General features: G+C 35.1%; 1 protein-coding gene across 6 annotated transcripts in view; it reads left to right on the top strand.

Moving 5' to 3' along the window:
• DENND1A (DENN domain containing 1A) overlaps positions 1-15,275 on the top strand; it is a 219,133-nt gene that overhangs the window by 41,904 nt on the left and 161,954 nt on the right. For all 6 annotated transcript variants that reach the window (XM_037400409.1, XM_037400407.1, XM_037400406.1 and 3 more), the window contains exon 4: positions 12,683-12,732. In XM_037400409.1, coding sequence (XP_037256306.1) covers positions 12,683-12,732 — 50 coding nt within the window. The remainder of the gene's footprint in view (positions 1-12,682; positions 12,733-15,275) is intronic.

Raw genomic sequence — 15,275 nt, 5'->3', positions numbered from 1 at the left:
TGGAAATGCTGTTTTCCCTGTTCGTTGCATCATTGATGCCATTAGTTGAATGTTTTTCCAGTTACGATATCTGTATTTCAGAAATCATGGTGCAGGGAGGAATGGTAAAAGTGCACAAAACAAATACTAATTAACTGTCAAGTAATTAATCATTGGAAGGAGCCCAGGAGATGACTTGGTTTTGGCTTGAGAGTACCTGATCTAGTGTTGGACTCTGAAGTCTCTGCATGAAAGCCATGTTGAAAGCCACTGTCCAGAAGTTAGAAAAATTCTGAATAAAAATAGAGGAATAATTGGGTTCAAGTGTGCGGAAATGCAGTTCAAGCCACTTTCTAAACATTTTCAGTTTTTTTTCATGTAAATTTGGAATCAATATTGGAAGTTCAATAAACACAATTTGATTTCACCACAGATTATTCAAAAGAGTGCAGATATTACTGGATACAATTGTGTGGCCTTTGTTATACAAGAGGTCAGACTAAGATGATCATAATGGTCCCTTCTGGCCTTAAAAATCTGTGAATATATGAATAATTGAAAACCTGTCCTGCCAACACTTATTCGTTGAGGTAGTCATATTAAAATCCTGTGGGATTACTTGTGTGAGTAAAGGTTGTGGGATCAGACCTAAAGTGAGTAATCATTATCACTTATGTTTGGATTTATTGATAAACCTATAAGATATTCACTTCAAGTAAAGATGGTTTCTTTAAAATGGGAGATGCTTATGCGGTGATATTCTACGTGGGTTTGTTAGGCCAGCCATTATAAAAATACTTTAGAAAGTTCTCTTGTTTCAGTCTCCTGAACCATTCAGTTTATACTGGTGCTATAGCTCAATCCATAAACAATTTCAAAAATATTGTTTAAAAACTTGTAATATGTAGGAAGTATCTTTTGTTTTGTTTAAAAATAAAATTCAAGCACTTAACGATACGGTGGGTATAAGCATATTAAACTTGTTAATGCATCTCAATTTGTGTAACGGTCTTCCTTGCTATGGCTGCTGATGTTGATGTTTGCACATACAGGAATACTGGGTAGTACTGTCCTTTGAAACAGTAGAACTTCTTCTAAAACATGTTAAAATAAGTATGAGCAGGTAAGTGGTGTTGTCAAGGTTAAAGTTAGAAACCAGTCTCTGATATGCCCTGTCTTTATATTAACAGTCATAAAGTATTTAAGCAATTTCACAGTTGATTAGAGATCGCTTTTAAATCAAGAGTTTAGTGGGATCACTTAAAAATCTGAATTGCTGATGACTAAGACTATTTTTGAGACCATGCTACTAAACGAGCATCGATAATACTCTGTCTTACAGCTTTTTCCCCCACTTAATGTGTCTTCTATTGCTTCTTTAATGTAGCTGTACTATTTTAACAAACTTAGGAGAACATTTGTTTTGTAGCTCCTAAAGTAGTCATTAATGGTTCAAAGTTTCCTGAGCATGTGGAGGAGGAAACGGTTCTCTGGATTCTTGCTCTTCTAACTTGTCTGCACATACCCCAGTGTATAAATGCATTAAAAAATGTCATAAAGAAGCTAAAGCTTCACTGAAAGTGCTGTAAAGACAAAAAGCAAGTGGGAAATAAGTGTATTTTTTTTATTTGCAGAGCATCCTGTGGCATGTAAAAGAGTGTCAAACCAGACAAAACAGCTTGTGTGTTGTTATTTAAATTGATCGTCTTGAGTTCTTGTAGCCAGGTGCTGATGCATGTCAAGGGTACCATGGGGAGTTCTAGAAGATGGCTGTCCCTTTGTGTTCATTTCTAAGTGGTGGGAGATTTCTATGATTTACTCTTGACAACAAAAGGACCTGCTAGAGTTTGGGGCAGTGTGGATGGAAATACAACTTCTTTTTGGTTTTACTAGCCAGACAGTCCTGCTATGTGACTATGTGACTGCTATGATGCTCACAGAAAGTAGGCATGACCTTTTATTTGTTCCACACTTCACACCCGTGAGTGATGAACTGTAAGATCACATAATCTGTCCATTCTTCGTAGGACAAGGAATTTTATATTAAAATGTTATTTGTCAGTGAAGTCAGATGGTGATTTGTTACTTCAGTAATAACAAGTATTCAGCTGTAGCCATCTGCATGGTTATCAAAACACCGTGCCCTCTGTAGATCAGAGGGTGTAGGAGTGGAGTGCTCTGCAGAATGCACAACACAGAAGAGATGTGTAGGAATGCCAGTAAAAGTATGAGTAATAAATGACAGGTGTACTGAATTCCAATTTACTATAACATAGCAAAATAGTAGAACTCATGTTCTGGAAGGTATATATTTTTTGATACTTTACTACCTTAGCTGTGAAAGAAAACCAGTCTATAAGAGTGTGTATAACTGGAATTTTGAGATTTTTACATATTTTAATTTCCTGGTTCTGCATTTTCTCATAGCCATCATGAGATCTATGTTGACATGTTTGCTATTGATCCTGAATAACTTCATAAATGTATAGTGCAGAGCATTTATATGGCATGATGCCTTAATTGAATTTCCCAAATTATGTTGCGTACATTATGCTTTGTTCTGTTTTAAATTTATTTTTTTAAAGGAATGATTGGAAGGTAGTTTGAAAGAAAGGATTTGTTGGTGATTGATAGATGGTATTAATTGATACTCACATACTCAATTTTCACATCTCTGGGCTGCAGCTTAGAACTGGTAGCATATTACAGAGAAAAGTTGGAAAACTTAAGTTTCCAAGTTCAGACATCTTTGTACATGTTAGTCACCTGTCTTTACTTCAGGTAAAAATTGCTAATCTATGGCTAATGAATGTTTTTATAGCTTTCAGGTTTTTGATCACTATTCTCTCTAGCATATTCTCGTATTTGGAAATCTAAAAGTTGTGAAAATACTGATAAATTTTGAAAAGCTGTATCCTCTTAAGACCCTCAGTTATCTAAGGTGATCACAGATTCCATCTCATCTCTGCAATGCTTAATGTTAGAAAAGTTCTTTCCCTGGGGGCACTAGTGTCCTCATCATATATCATAATTTTCTCTTTCTTTCTCCTTCAGAGAATTCTCAAATCAGTGTGATGGTAATGCAAGCCTGAGAAAGTACTCCTGAATTTTAAAAAATTGGTCAGCTGTTGCCCCCTTTGGGATAGTTGTTTAGTTTTGTGGTGTTTCCTCAGCTGTGAAAAGTAGGTAATACCTGTGTAATGGAGTTGTTAAGTAACTTCATTAGTGACTAGCTTTAAAACTCTTCCACAGTGACGTGTTCTTCTTTCCAGCAGTAAGGAGGATCTTGGTCATAGCAATTAGAAGACTTTTGTGAGAAGACAAATCCAGGAATTAGATCAGTTCCTGGCATTTGAAAACATTGTGCTAGGTATATCCATGGTATTTGTCTTAGCAGTCATATTTAAGTTTTAGGTAACAATTCTAAGTGTTCTTCTGTTTTAAGTACAATAGCATGATGAAACTGTTTTTCTCATTGTTTCTCAGGAATTACGTGTTTTGCTCAGTTGTCGGTTAGGTTTCCCAGTCTGTAGCTTATTTCCTGCTAAGGATGTCACTAACGGAGAATTTATGATATAGAATGACTGAGTTCAGTATACGCTCTAATATTCTCTTTGGTAACCAGTGCAGGAAGAAATTGGAGTCTAATGTTATTCTTTCACATTTCTTAATGCTTTGAATTTATAGAAAAGATCTTGTCAGTGAAATGACTTGATTTTACAGTGAAGGTAGAAATTCTGTAATACGGAAATGGCAGAAAAGTGATGTTCAAGTCTTTTGCACAAAGGCAGAGAAGTTGATGATTGCAAATTCTTACCTTGGCTTCTTAACTACAAAATTCTGCTGTTGTCTTTAACCAAACTATTTCCAACATTTCTTCATATCCTTTTTCTTGAGCAAAGGACGGGAGTTGATTTTTAATGATATTTACTATTCATTGAACTAATTTTTTTGTTTTTTTCTTTAGTGGTGATTTTTTTTTCCTGACTGGTCATTTATAACATCCTAGTGATTATTTTGCCTTTAATTTAGTTTCCCGTCTGTTGTGCCTGGATGCTGCAGAACTGTATATGAAAATTTGCACAGAGCTAGAACAGATTACAATCTTCAAAAGCCAAAACTGTTTGGTTTTTTTTCCCCCCTACCCCCTGAAAAATGACTCTTCTGTTAGGGCTGAACTACAATACAGATTTATAAAGGTGTAACATAGTTACATGGGTGGGGTTTGATTTTAGGTTTTAATTTAGGTTTGGAGCTCTGGCCCTTCTCTTTTAATGTATTCTATTTGTGTGAATGGATTCTTACGATTTGCATTACCTGATTATAGTAAAGATCAAATCTGGCCCAATCTTGTGAACACGACTGAAAATCTAATTGGAATGGTGCCGTTGTAATAGTTTTCTATGATCATAAAGTTTGTATTTGATAAACAGAGCTCACTTTCAGATATTCTAGCAGATACTAGTTTATTTACTTGCATGTGTTTTTAAAAAGGTTGGTCAGTGGATGCTGCAGAAGTGCTTAACAAAGCATGATCTTGCCCATTTATGTAAACAGGGTATTTCTTTTGTGAACATGTCTTGTTAACTATCCGTTGCAGACCTTTATTGGTGCTTCTTGAATAATTTGTTTAAACTATGCAGTACAGATTCCTTATTTTAGCACTAAGACTTACAAAGGCTTCTTTTAGCAGCCTTTAATTTTGTACTTATGTATGTGACATAGCCTGTGGCTGTGATCTCTACTGTGAATCTGCAGTTGTTTTGGGATGAAAGAAGGAGGCAGCTGGAAACTCAGTAGCTACATCTAGCTGTCTACCTAGAGAAGGCCTTGATTTCAAGTTTATCTAAACAAGCTCGACTAATCCCAACTATCTAGGGGGATCCACTGTCAAAACAAGCAGCATGGCCCTAAGGCAAACACAACCATACAGAAATGAAGGCTGGGACTTCCAATACTCAGATGACTGCATACTGGAGGCTTTTTTTCCTGAAAGAGAGTAAGAGAGGTAGAATTTGCATAATGCCTTTTCATTGGAAACTTTTGGAAAGCTGACAGAGGTCCAGCTTATAGCTCTGTAGCCACAATACAGAGTCTATAGGAGAATCCTTGAATGACCTAACCATATTGAAAGAAAAAATGAAAGCATCGAAGTATAGCCAAGTGAGTGTGGAAAAGAGGGCTGCTGCATTGTCTAACATCTGCTCTACTTCTCGTTAGTTTTGTTCTTTGGTATTCTATGTGGACTTTGGAGAAACCTAAGACAGCCTAACATGAATCCTATAATCTTCCTTCTGAATATTTATGTAGTGTGCCAGCCTCTAAGCTGTCCTTTGCATCTTCCTACTTCCCCCTCATTTTCATGCTCTCAAATGAGGCCAACATTTCAAAAGCTAAATAAATGTTTGTGAATGTTTATAAAAGATTTGCATAAATTTGTCCTTGTTTGACAAAGATCACTTTTTTCTTATGCCAGTTCTGAAATTTTTTAAAGGTTTCAGTGCTTGTCTTGACAACAAAGTCCTGCCTCAGAGAACAATGATTGCTGATTAAGTGGGTATGCAGTTGTAGCTGAATACAGCATTTGAGATGTCTAAAAGGGCCAGTCATCTTTAGCCAGAATTATAATATTTAACAAATGTTAACCGGAGTATATATTTAAAGCTTTGTCTTCGATGCAGTATACCTGTGCAAGTGACTTATGGTGTGAGAAGTATGTGATTAGCTTTTTACAGCTAGTAGTTCTCGCCTAATTTTTCCTAAATGTGGAAGTGAAAATACTCCTCATTTTCAGTCACTAAATGTTTAAAATACATTTAATTCAATTAGTATTCTAGCTTTCTGATATTGACACGTATGTTTACCAATTGATCAATGTTTATGCACATAATTGGACCTAACTTTTTTCTGCCCCTTTGCACAATTTTTTCAATTCTTTGTGATTTCAGGCTGAAGTTACTCAGTTTTATTATTCCTACAACAGTAGCTGTATATTAAAAAAAAAAATAAATTAGCATGTTAGCTAAAATCCATTTATCTTAGAATAAACCTAAATTTTAATTTTATTGCAGGGGTTTTAAGGACATTTGTTATGGAGATCATTTGAAAAACGCTTAAATATTTAGTTCAGCTTTACTTTCAGATTTTTTTTCTACTGAAAAAAAGAGTAATAGTCGTTCCTGTTCTTTTGTTCTATTAGTTGAGAGGTTGAAGTTGTCATTAAGGCAAAAACTAGAGCTACTTCTCTGACACAGTTTTTATCACATCTGCTAGGCCTGTGTCCCAGGAGGAGCTGTGCAGAGCAGTGAATTCAGCATAGGCCCATTATCTACTGTTTTTGCGTATGTTGTAAAAGGAGTGAGACCTCAGGGAGGCTTGGAGCCTCCTCCCGTGTAATGTCCAAATCAGATTTGAAGGACTGGTGGCAGGAAAGCTTTGGCCTTGGGGTGTGAATTCTAAGAAACAGAGTCACAATTAGGTTTAAAAAATTCAGGGATTTTGAGCTTTATCTTGAAATATGTTTTTAGTAATGCAAGTAGAAAAGTTGCCCATCTGTGCACATATTTTGTACGTTTAAAATATTTAAATGGTAGCAGGCCTCAATATGCTTAGGAAATGTTATTTATCTCATGCTGTTCCTGTTACCAGGATTATGTATATATGCATTGGGGTTTTTGTTTGTTTTTAAAAAATAGCATTTTCCTGAAAGCAATTGGTTACCTTCAGTGAAGTGATGTTATTTCATACTGGGTACTGTTCCCCTTCTGACCTTCACACAGGAAAAAGTGACTTTTTGTAGAAGAAAAACCCTCCCCCAATTCAAGCTTTATAATTGCTTAAAAAGAGCTAATGGATTTTTAAAACACTAGCAAATGGATGGACTACTGCTAAAATGTTGGATTTGGAATACTAGTAGAATTAAAGAAAGTAGAGATAAAACTATATTAAGGTAATTCAATGCTATTAGCAAATTATGCTTCTGATTTTTTGGGGTAGAATAGAACATTCTTTTGAAGAACTGATTAAAACAAATTCTTAAAATATTTTGACCATTATAAAAATCAGTATAATGTTCAGTACTGCTGTAAGATCTAAAAAGACTTGACGATAAAATAGATGCAAGATGGAATTTGACATAAATATTTTAAATTATCAATGATTTTTGAAAAAATATGTGTTATATCATGTTTTTAAAAACTAGAAAAATCTTTAAAATCTGGAGAAATCTTGGTGTTATTGTTCTTTGCTTTCTCTGCTCTGTCATGTTGCAAATTCTCAGCTTTTTGTTGTGGTTGTGGAACCCAGGCCTCTGCATGCAGGATACTGTCTTTTTAATTTGAGAATTAGGCTTTATAAACTGCTTGAATTGAAATCCTTCTCCTGATTTTTTAACTACATAATTACATGGCACTTGTTAATTCATGAGAATAATCTGTAATAATAACTTCAGGAAAATTTGCTATAAGATAATATAAACTGATACTAATAATAAATGCAAATTAAATTTTAAATTTTCAACACACAAGATTTACTGATCCCTGTTTGTTACTCAGAGCTGTATTCAAGTAAGTTAGTGGTTGAATTTTTTGTGCTGGCATTGCTTTGACATTTATATTCTTTAAATAAAATTTTGAAACATGACATTTTTCTGTCCATTGTAAGTAGTTCCTTTGTAAAATGTTTTAAGTAGTTACCAAAACTTGTTTCTGAGGTGCTCATTATTGTGCAGAAAGATTTTCCCTTTCCTAGGAAAATGTCAGACCAGCCCTGCATAGCTAACGGAATTTATGGTGTTCTAGATTGTTCTGTACTTTTCTTTCACCACCCTTTCAGTTTTAAACAGAGTTGTTGTCAGATTCAAGTTGGTAATTTGGGTGCACTGACAATTCTTTTTTTAATTCTTAAACCTGTTGTTCCATAGCAGTGGATGATTTTATTAATTGTTAGCTTAAAATAATTCAAATAGATGAATTAAATATAAGAGCAGTTTACACTTTTGTGGCTGTAAGGTAATGTACAACCCAAATTTCAAAATGATTGGATAATATTTTGCTTCAGTTGATGTCTTAGCACTCTTTTTTTATGCTATGTTAACTTTTTTGTAATGTTTAAATTTGATGTTGTTTCTAAGCACAAATAAAATTGTCTATACTTGCTTGCTGATCAAATTGGGATCATGTTACCTATCCTCACTTTCCTTGATCCCATAAGGCTGGCTGTCATTGTTCTTAACCATTGTTGCTCTCCATTTTCTTCTCCTTCCTTTATCAGTCTGTGGATGTGTTCTTCGTGTCCCTCCATGTGAAGTGGATGGGTTTCATGTTTGTTTCATGGATTCAGATGGTATTTCAAGCTGGATAAGATGAAAACTATTTGTATTTCCACCCTCTCTGTTTAGTGTTTCACTTACAGTAACGTCACCTGTACTTAATTTCTGGTTTAAGGTCAAGGAAATAAAACAGCATTCATCTTTTTCATCACTGAGTCATCTCTTCTCTCCATGGAAAACATCTCATTTGCAATGCTCCATTCTCTTGTAATATTTGAATTGTCCTCCTGTAAAAATGTATGTACTTTCTGAAATATGGCTGTGGAGTTCTTGGTTTTTTGTGGTGTTTTTTCCCCATGATCCACAGCTAAAGGTCTTGTCTGTACTCTGGGTAGTCTTTTAAACCTCATCTGATTTTTCCCTCAGGTTTCCCAATAGGCTTCCAAATACAGGTCCCCAACCTGTTGGCTTTTGTGGTGTATTGTTCCCCTTCTCTGACTCAGATTAATATTTGTGTGTCTTGCCTTAATTGTTTGTCATTTTTCACAGAACTCTGCCTGTATTTTAATTTCTTGTCTCTCCAACTTCTACTTACACTTCTTGTTCCGCTTTGAAGTCTGTTGTATTGTGTATCTTTCTAAGACTGTTCGCAACAGTCTGCTGTTCTTGCATTAGATGAACAATTTGCATATCATTTTATCAGTGCAGTTTTGTTTAATTGTAGCTGCAGCATGGGATATTTGTTATTCATTTGTTATTGATGTTCATTCGAACAAGAGAAATAAAGCAATCCTGTATGTTTAAGAATCTGTGAAGTTGTTCTCTTGACTTGGAAGTGGGAGCACACAGTGAAAGGTTTAAAAATGAAAATAAAAAATGAATTAGGATACAGCTTGCATATTAAATTCACAAGTGGGCATGCAAAATTTTTCAGCAATGTGGAGATTTCTTTACTGTTTCATCTCAGTATATAGATAATTTGGGACATAAGCCAAGTGTGTATTGTGTGTATTTTACAACCTTGCTTTCCATACACTTTTCAAGTGTGTCTCTCGCGTGTGTGTGTAGGAAATCCTTTTAAGAGACTGCCTCACCTTCATAAATTGCTATGTGACACAAAAGGGCTGAACACTCTATTCTTGCCTCATTTATTTTGAAAACTTTGCTACTGAAACCAAACTTAATCAATGAGCTCTGTGTTGTCTCCGATAAGTTATGTACTGGCTTTATTGATTGGGAAGGATTTTAGAAAACCCATGTGGGGTTTATAATGTCAGCAGTGTTTTGATTATGAAAAGAGTTGGAACCTTGGGACAAGGAACCAGGTGGTGTATGTCCTAAAGCCACTGGTGACACGGCTGGGCTGAATCCCTCAAGGGACACAGTTCATGCCCTGCACTTTAACGGTGGTGACTGGCTGCTATAGAAGCACTTTTTGCTCATTAAAATGTTAAAAATCAAACTGCATGTAAAAAGATTTGTGAAAATATAAACTTGGGGATTGATCCAGAAAACTGGCATGTAATACCCTGGAGACACTGGTTTCAGCTACTGGGTAATTTACGCTTATCAGCTGCGTGTCCTGGATTGTTTTGGGTTCCTCCCCCCTTTTCTTCTTTTTAGGGTTTGTTTTTTTAGAGGCATTAATGTAGGTTTTACTTTAAGGAAATAGGCATAGGGGAATAAAACAAGAAAACAGGCTATTGATACTACCTCTGTGTGTCATGTCAGGCTAAAACATAAAAAGAATTATAAGATGCTGACATGGAGTGATTCTAGGTTTGTTTTCTTAGTGTTTTTGTTTGAAATGTGAGGAAATGATGATTTTTTTTTTACTAGGCCGTAAGTAACCACCCACCTAAAGTGGTCTGGTAGGAAATTGTATATTATGTAGGCATTGCTAATTTTTCAAACTGAGCAGTATATAAAGGATAAAACCCCCCAAAACATTACATTTATGGTAATGAGCTTGCAACTTGAGCAAAAATTAAATAGTTCTCCAGTAATAGTATTTCTCATATGCAGATCAGCAGTTTTGTTAATTAAAAACATATACAGAATTTTATAATATATTTTTCTTTTTAATGGTTAAAATTTAAATATACATCTGTGGTTAACCTGTACTAGTCTAAATATTTTAGTTGTAAATCAAGGCAGAGAGAAGTATTGGTATATAATGAGTGGCAAATTATGTCCAGTAACATTATAAAAGCCACATAATAATGCCACTGTAAAAATCTTTCTTTAAAAGACAAGGCAACGTACAATGGTACAGATTCAATTTATTGCCACAGAAAATTTAATTTTCTGTGTTTAGGAAACTATAAATACCAAGAAACAAGTGTATAGTAAGTTCTGAGTAGTACACTTATCCTATAATAACACAGTGCTGATGAGATGCTGAAGTGTTTTATTATGCGAATGTTTTTACTTGCAGTTACAGTAATTACTTAAATCATAAAAATAATGCAGAGAATATATTCTGCCATTTTGAAGTCACTGACCTGTTATCTTTTAACACTGTTTTATTTCAGAATTCTATGTAGCAGGTAGATGGCTTTGTTTCTAAAAATAGATGTGCAGTCAGTATTTTGAGGACAATTTGTACTGATAAGGCAAATAAAAATGTAGGCACCTTACTCTCCTGCAATTAATAATTTTGATTCTTTTAAAGTTCTGTGGGTTTTGCTGGGTTTTTTTAATTATTTTTTAACATTTTATACATTAAGATTTCAGTTGTGGATAAAGAATAACTGTGTAATAGTTAAAATTTGTCAAGATGTAGTTTTTGTGCACAAGCAATCGGAGCTGTTCAGCAGACAATCGATCCTTGTGGAGGTGAGCGAGATTCTGCACAAGGCTGAACTCAATCGCATTAATGAGGCCTTTACTATCAAGGCATTATTTTGTATCAAAATACTATTTCTGCAGAGTTTACACTGAAACCTGTATAGCTCCTTCCCGTTTCCTGCTGCAAATGAAAGGAGGATGCTTCTTTGCTTTACATGGCATTCTTCAATAGATCCTTTCTTGTTCTTTAAAAACAGGAGGTTGTTAAATAATCTATCAATAAACTGTCAAGAAGTCAAAGTTTCCGTATCTGTTTCTGCCTGAAATCTGAAGACCTTGCCACATTTTAGTTGTCAAGAAACCTCCAAAGAAGAGTCTATGAGCAGTTGAGCCTGAAACCATTGCTAAGAATGGGATGTGCTTATTTGAATTATGTAGGAGGAACATGTTCTTGCAAGGGAGTCAATATGTTTTCTGCTTCATTGAATAGGTTATTAGATTGATGTAGTTTATTTGTTGAATGATGGCATTGGTTTTAGAAATAAATGAAGTGAAAAGCATCAATTTAGTTATTGATGGTAATTTATTGCTATTGGTCAGAAAAGTGTTGAATTTACCAGAGGATTTGTTATTTAGTCAGGGTTATCTTGTTTCAGCCGAAAGCAGAAACATAGTTTACGTTTCAGGTCCTGAAATATTTAAGCGTGAAGGAGAATGAACAATGAATTGGCTGGTACTAAAGGTCTGCAAACTGGGTATAGCTTTATGGTGGATTGTGGATTATAGAATTCAAATTTTAAATATTATAGAACAATATAATGTAAATAAATTACTTCTGTCTGTGAATACAACTGTTTTGGGACTAACATGTTTCTGGCTTTGCCTCTTCAATGACTGTATTTGTTCCAAGTTATAAAGTTGAAAATTATTAATTTATTTGCTGATCATGTTTTCAGTTTTCATGTTCATGCTTTTTATTTTATATCATGCAAAGGCTAGGCTTAGAAGTTTCTCTGCGGTGGTGTTTTGCAACTTCTAGAAAATGGTTTGTAGGTTAAATGATGTGTATTAATTTTAATACACATTATTTTAATCAGTCTTTTAACACTCAGATTTTCTTTCTAATAGGAGTAGGCAATGTTAAACATTCCTGCTATGAGCTCTACTGGCTTTATCTTTTGTTACTTATCTTGCTGATGTTAGGAAGTATTCTCTAATCCCCCAGACCTCTGTTCCTAGGTAACAGTCAAAAGCTGTGCCAGCAGAAGTGGTCCTGCCAGGCCAAACCCATGTGGTTTGGTGTTATTCACTATGATCCATATGGTCAGGGTAGAGATTGTCCCTAGAGAGGTGTTAACACTCAACAACCCAACCTCCTCCTACTCTTCGGAGAATTGCTGGATGGCTCCTGCTGCCTGCCCATGTGTGAATCTTGATTAATTTTTCATTTTTAATGAAGTTTGATCATGTTTATTATTTCACATGATTGACTGCCTGGTACTCCTGCCATGTAATTGATAAAGCCCATATTTCTTCATCTGTCTCTTATTTCTTCAGGGCAAAGTTGTGAAATTGTGTGATGTGGTTAATATTAGATTTATTGGTCCCAATAGATGTATAAATTATCTCTTTTTCTCTCCACAGGAAGTTCTACAGACTTTGACCAAGTTTTGTTTCCCCTTCTATGTGGACAGGTAGTGTTAGCTTTTCAAACTTTACAAGAAAATAAGCTTGTCAATAAAACCACTGTAGAAAATAAAAACCATACCATTCGGAATGTTCTGTCTGCTTGACTGTGACTTAAAGCACCCAAGTGCAAATTATAGTCTTAGAATCACTTTTTCCTGGGGTTTTTATGGGCACCATCAAAAAAAAAAAAAAAAAAGTTTTAAAAGTTTGAGCTGTTCAGTGGCAGCAGTAAGAGTGCGTTTTGTTTTACTTCTACGTAATGCTTGGATGTGAAAATGCCTGGGTAGTAATTATCAAATATGCATATTAGTATCAAAGCTTTGTGTGTATGTATCTTATTTCTTAATTGCCAAAATTTGGACAGAACAATGAATTAAGTGCTTTACATTTAAAGGTCTCTTGATCTTGCTGGAATGCTGGTGCTTTACTTGGTGGCTACTTAATGTAGCCTCTAATTTTGAGTGAAAAAAAATGGTTAAGTTACAGTGGACTTGACAGGAACTGCAAATATCTAATTCTTTTATTTAGAAAACTCCAGAACTTTCTTAGTTCTTTAATTTTGCTTTTACTGTGGATTATTTTCAATGGTTTAATGAAAAGAACAAGCATTGGAATTTTGAAAGGATGCACACTGCTCATATCATCTACAAGCATCATTTAATTGGTTAGAATCACTTGTCTTAGGTCAGCTAACACACTGAATGGTTTTTGAATGATTAAATTGATCTTAACTATGATTAAACTGCTAGGAATCTTTTTCACATTTCAGTGAAATCAGTGATAATTACAGTACAAATTGATTTTCTTTATAAGTCAACATCCATATCTAATACCACTTCTTGTTTGAGCCATTATTCAATTTTTTTAAACCCCCCCACCTCCCCCCATAGGCCAGCTTGTATTTCTTAGATATCTTGAAATATTTTTCACTGGTTTCTGTGAATGGAGATGAAATCTCACCACACTTCTCTGGAGACAGAAGTCTACATATTGAAACCACTGCTACACTTTGTCCTTCGATGTAGTCATCTGGGGTTGGAGGAAGCTGAAAGCTTGGCTGGATCATGCAGACGGTATGTGCTTTCAACCCTCCAGGTGGTTCCTGCAGATCAGGGTTGAGAGCCATTGGTGAGGCACTGCTGGAGACAGCTATTATTACCAGTGCCTCTGCTGTATCTGATTTGTACATAAAAGGAGAATTTGAATATCCTGGGCTGTCAACATGAGCTACTAACCAGCACTTGTTGACTTCGATGACCTTTAAAAGCCACAAATACTTATAATTTGGAAGCACTTTTTGCTGTTTATCTTTTTCCTTTCCTAAAGGGAGGGAACAGTACTTACAAAATAAGTACTTATATGTATTTTTCTCATGTATGTGCTTCTGCTAGAAATATTTGTGTTCACTATGTGTAGGTTTATTGTACCTAGGGGTTTTGTTTGTTTTGCTGTTGGTTTGTTGGGTTTTTTTTGTTTTCCTCAGCAATATAACATTCTGAAAGATAAGAACGCTGAAAACCCATATGGGGTGCAAATGAGAACATAATGAAAAGTGATTCCCATTTCTGGATTCTCTTGTTTGAGTATCACAGACTGTCACTGAAAAGACATAAGCCAACAGTTTTGAACATAAAGCAGAGATTGTAACCCATAGTACACTTAATAATTTAAAATAAAGAATGAACTTTGATTACTCTGGAAGGTAGATGACATCCCAAGTGAAGGATATGGTGGCTGAAAGAGATGTGTGTGCTACTTCTCTTCTTGATGTAAAAATACGCGCACACGCCACCCCCCCCACACCCCCCGCCACGAATAGGTGTGTGCACAGGTATAGATAGAAATAAATACTTGTAGTCCTCTGTGATGTAAATTAGCTTTGAACTGTGTGTGAGAATTCACCTGCCAGTTAGAGCAAGAAGGTAAACAGCCTTATATCACTGGATGCAAATTAATGTGACCATGATAAAGAGAAGAATACAGGGCATCTTAAGTGCAAAATGTTCTTCATCTTTTAGCTACTTCCAAAATTAGAAGTGATCGAATACCTGTTTCTAGAGGCTGTTCCTGGAACTCAACAAGCAATGAATTTACACTAGTTGGTCTTTTTCTTTCCCTATTTACCGTTAACCAGCTACTCTGTGTGTGTGTGTGTGTGTGTGTGTGTGTATATATATGTATTTTAAATAAAGTTATTTAAAGTAGTGAGCAGGTATCCCCATAATGAAATTACTATAGACAGTGCTTGAATATTCCCCTCAGTCTTCTCAGTAAACGATTTTTCTACTTTGAGTTGAAAAATTGCTTCTAGAAGAAATCTGTCTTCAGTTATACGTCAGAAAGGTCCTTACAGTCATGTTTGAGTTGACTCACTCTCTAGTGGGATTTTATCTCTCTGTATGTGCCTGAGAAGTGGTGTGTTGGATCAGATCTCCAGTTACTGTAATTCTTAGTCTTCAGGGTGTTACTTTTTTTAATATTTTGTTCATTCTGAACAAAAAGACAGAGAAACACTGAAGTGGTTTCAGTAAAGGCCTTCCAAATACTT

This window comes from Falco rusticolus, chromosome 9, assembly GCF_015220075.1.
Source record: "Falco rusticolus isolate bFalRus1 chromosome 9, bFalRus1.pri, whole genome shotgun sequence".
NCBI lineage: Eukaryota > Metazoa > Chordata > Aves > Falconiformes > Falconidae > Falco > Falco rusticolus.
The sequence above is the reverse complement of the archived record's forward strand: the minus strand, read 5'-3'. Positions and strand labels throughout refer to the sequence as shown.